A 3,907-nucleotide genomic window follows, 5' to 3' on the forward strand; every position below is an offset into this window, starting at 1 on the left:
TAGGGGACAATGTGCCTTTGTCAACGGAGACGGGATCAGCAGCGACTGGTGCTCCCTGATGAAATACTCCGTGTGCAGCCACCCCCAGACACGTCCCGGTGGGAGCCAGAGGGATCCCGAATTCTGGAATCTCACCTGAAAACCCCTTTCTCCTCCCCAGAGCCCTACATGGGAGCTACTTGGTCTAATAAATACTAGTTCTATCCAAACCTGCCTCTTTTCCATATGCACCGGGGTCCCTGTGGCTGCAACATCCCACTGCACAAAGAACATCTCCAGTGGGGCATCATTTTCCCAAATTTCCCATTGCATTTGGGTGGGAAATGGGAATAACACTTCCATTGCCTTTCCCTCCCTTCTCCTAGTGTAGAGATCGGCCCCCAGTCTCTCTGGTTTCATTTACACACGTTTGTGCATCAAATTTGGGCTCATCTTGGCACATTTTACCTTTGAAATCCCATATGGGGCAGCCCAGGGAGGGTCTTTGGGGTGAAATGAGGACAATTCCTCCTCCTTGTAGTGAAAACAGTCTGTATTTATTCTATTTATAACCCATCACACATGAGACACAGCCCGAGCGTGGGGAGCAGCGACAAGCAGGGGCACATCCTGTGCTGACAAAAGCCACTTTAACCCAAGGTACAAACTCAAAGCTGCAGAAATTATGGGGTTTAATTCAGGCTGGGAGCTGGGCCAGGGAGGGACATCGGGGGCAGGAAAAGAAACCTTTGGAGGGACTGAGTTTGGGTGGAAACCCCGTGTTTTCAGCTCAAAAGTTGCTCAGTGAAGCTCCATGAAGGAGCTTGGGATGGATTTAATGGTGGTGGATTTCAGAGGGGATGAGCTGCACCCAAACCCCCCTGGATATATATAACCAGTTACATATAACCCAGAATGGAGATGTCTAAGGTGGAGATAGGACCATGAGCTATAATAGAAACAACTCCAAGAGCTGGAATATAAGAGTTGAGCAGCATCAAGGAGCATTTCCAACCATCATGAACCAACCCCAGCAGTGATTCAACCCTTAGAGAGTCTGATGGTGGAGAGGAGCACACAGAAGTAGGGGAACACCCTCTCCCCACTGAAGGAGCCCACAGGGAAGGTGAAGATGCGCTGGCGGCTGCCCACGGCATAGAAGGACACTTGTCCCACCTCATAGTCCAGGTAGACGCCGATGTCCCCATTGCACAGCGGGACGGAGGTGTTGGACGGAGCCGTGAGGGCCACGCAGAGCTCATCGTACTTCTGCAGGCCCCAGATCTCGGTGCTGGGCTTGAAGAGGACCCGGCCCTTCCTCTGCACCGACTCAAGGGCCACCCCCACGGCCCAGAACCGCCCCGTGGCCTCCAGCTCCCAGTAGTGGCGCCCCGAGGTGAAGCCCTCCCTGCCCAGCATGCAGGGGTCCGTGTCGAACCGGTCCGGAGCATCGCGCCAGCGGAGGCCAGGTCTACCCCAAGAGGCTGCTTTGAGGTCCTCGGACAGGATCACTTCAGGGCCCACGGTGGCCGGGTCCAGGGTCACATCCACTGGGGAGCAAAAGGGGAGGAATCAGAAACATCCCATAAAACCCTCTTCCCTGGTTTCTATGAAAGGAGAAAGGCAAAGAGATGGGGTTGGGGATGGAGGATCTCCAAAGTTGGACACGAGGGAGCCAGGAGACGGGGTTGGAAATGAGAGATCTTCAGCCAGGTTGGACATGGGGACACCAAGAGATGGGGTTGGAGATGGAGGAGATAGAAGGTGAAGCAGAAGATCCTCCAGCTCCAATGGACATCTTGCTTGATGCGACCCATAAAACACCAGGAATTGGGACTTTGCTCCTCTCCAGCACCTTCCGTTACCTTCAAACTGCTTCACTGTGTGATAATCCAGGGCGAGATCCCACGTGCGTGGCCGTGGCTTGAGGAGGAATGACATCGCTCCCTCCACGTCCTCCCCTCAAACAGAGAACAGGACATGGTTATTGTCTTACGGATGGGCTCATCTCAGCCTTTTCGTGTGTGAAAACGGGCTCAAACACTGCATGTAATCAAAACGCTTGAAGGAGACCGTCAGTTTTTATCCCGTGGTTGCAAAGGAGCTTTGCTCATCTATGGGAAGAGCCACGGAGATAGATTAAATCCGTTAATTCCCTGATGAAATATCAATGTGTGGGGGGCAGATAAGGGCCGGTGTCAAGGGCCGTGAAGAGTAATAGAGCCCCCAAGTGGTTGAATAAACTATTCGATGCTCCAAAAGAAACTGGTTCCTCCTTTTCCATGTGTTTTCCCCAGCAAAAGCAGCAGATGGATGAGAAGTGGAGAAATGGTGGGAAAACACCCTTCAATGGAGATAAAAGCAGGAGATTTGCTGCTTCTCACCCGAATTCCCCCATTTGGATGGTTATGGGTAGACGAGGAGGAAAGAAAAACCACAACCAACCACTGGAAAACACCTTTAAATCCAAAGCAAAGATCCCGAGGGCAAAGCAGGGATAAACCTGCATCCTTCCCTCATGGATGGGATGGGAGAGTGCTCAAAATCCCCTTTCCCACCCCAAAATGAAGCTGCATCACTGGGAATTGCCCCTTTCGAACCTTTTGTGTTGCTTTGAGGCTCCTCCAGCTGCTTCTCCACTTGGAATTCTTCCCCTTCTTGTGATTTTCCCTTACTCTGGCACAGGCTCCTCTCAGTCCCAGCTCTTTTATCAGCCGGGGAGGGAGGAGATCCCCAATCTCCTGCCTGCAGATTGGGCCATGACGCACTCAGGCGCCTCCTGCACCCTCTGATTGCACCTTTTGTGCCTCATTTGAGGGTTGTTCGCTTTGTCAGCGATGAAGGGAAGGGAATAAAAACCCAGCAGTGAAAAAAATGGTCATGATTGGCTTCATTTTTGCCCCCAAATCCAGCTGCAGCCGCTTGTGCACAACAGAACCGAGCTGAGGATGGACAAGGGGTGGTGGGTTTAAACTGAAACAAGAAGTTCAGGTTGGAGATAAGGCAGAAGTTCTTCCCTGGGAGGGTGCTGAGGCGCTGGCACAGGGTGCCCAGAGAAGCTGTGGCTGCCCCATCCCTGGCAGTGCTCAAGGCCAGGTTGGACACAGGGGCTTGGAGCAACCTGCTCTAGTGGAAGGTGTCCCTGCCTGTGGCAGGGGTTGGAGCTGGAGGAGCTTTAAGGTCCTTTCCAACCCAAACAGCTCTATGATTCTATGGCAGCAGCTTCCAGGCGAAGGATGAGACAGCGGAGCCTAGAAATGGGATGAGCTGGAGAGGATAAAACATGTTTAAAGCCAACTGTGGGCGAGGAAATTTGCCTCTTCCCACCCAGGAGCTGAGCGCAGGAACACCCCAGGGGCGGTTCGAGGGCCAAGCACCAGCATCCAGCCCCGGTTTCTTCTCACCAGAAGAAGCCACCTCAGTCACTTCCTGGTGCTGAAGAGGCAACCCCCCCACCCCACTTGGGACCAAGCAGAGACCAGCAGCGACGGACGAGCAGCCACTTGCTGCAGCCATGGAGTTTTGGGGGGGACCCATTGAGATCTATGAGGTGAGATTGTCCTTCCTATGACCCATCAGGCCTCTTCCCTGCTCCCCAAAGTGCTCTTTATGGGAGAAGCTTGAAGCAGTCTGATTCCTGCTTTCAGGGAAGCAGTGAGGTGGCTTTCGGGGGGTATTTGCTTTCTTCCCCCATATAATTTAGGGTTTTAAAGGCAAGGTTACTCAAACGATTTCATTGGGGGGTGTATCCAGGAGAGGATCCGGTCTCACCTGCAAGCCCTGAGGAAGGTGTTGGCAGAGTTTCTGGACTGGAGAATGAGTGAAGAGAAGCAACGTGTGGACTATCTGGTGAGGGGGCCCTCGTAGTTGCAGCAGCCAAATGAGTCCCTGGGTAGGTTCCCCCCCCCGCCCCCCGCAAACACAGGGA

General features: G+C 53.2%; 1 protein-coding gene across 1 annotated transcript; it reads right to left on the reverse strand.

Annotated features, from left to right (window-relative positions):
* Positions 1-1,020: 1,020 nt before the first annotated feature.
* Positions 1,021-1,920, reverse strand: LOC104411827 (butyrophilin subfamily 1 member A1-like). Its single transcript, XM_010022352.1, has 2 exons — positions 1,845-1,920; positions 1,021-1,529 (listed from the first exon to the last, which is right to left on the reverse strand). The coding sequence occupies exons 1-2, from the start codon at positions 1,918-1,920 to the stop codon at positions 1,021-1,023; spliced, it is 585 nt and encodes a 194-aa protein (XP_010020654.1).
* Between the last annotated feature and the right edge of the window lie 1,987 nt (positions 1,921-3,907).

This window comes from Nestor notabilis, unplaced genomic scaffold, assembly GCF_000696875.1.
Source record: "Nestor notabilis isolate BGI_N333 unplaced genomic scaffold, ASM69687v1 scaffold16649, whole genome shotgun sequence".
Taxonomy (NCBI): domain Eukaryota; kingdom Metazoa; phylum Chordata; class Aves; order Psittaciformes; family Psittacidae; genus Nestor; species Nestor notabilis.

Coding starts and splice junctions, on each gene's coding strand:
- LOC104411827 (XM_010022352.1), bottom strand. CDS start 1,920: ATGTCATTCCTCCTCAAGCCACGGCCACGCACGTGGGATCTCGCCCTG. Junction 1,530..1,844: donor CACAGTGAAGCAGTTTGAAG/GTAACGGAAGGT, acceptor TTTGCTCCCCAG/TGGATGTGACCCTGGACCCG.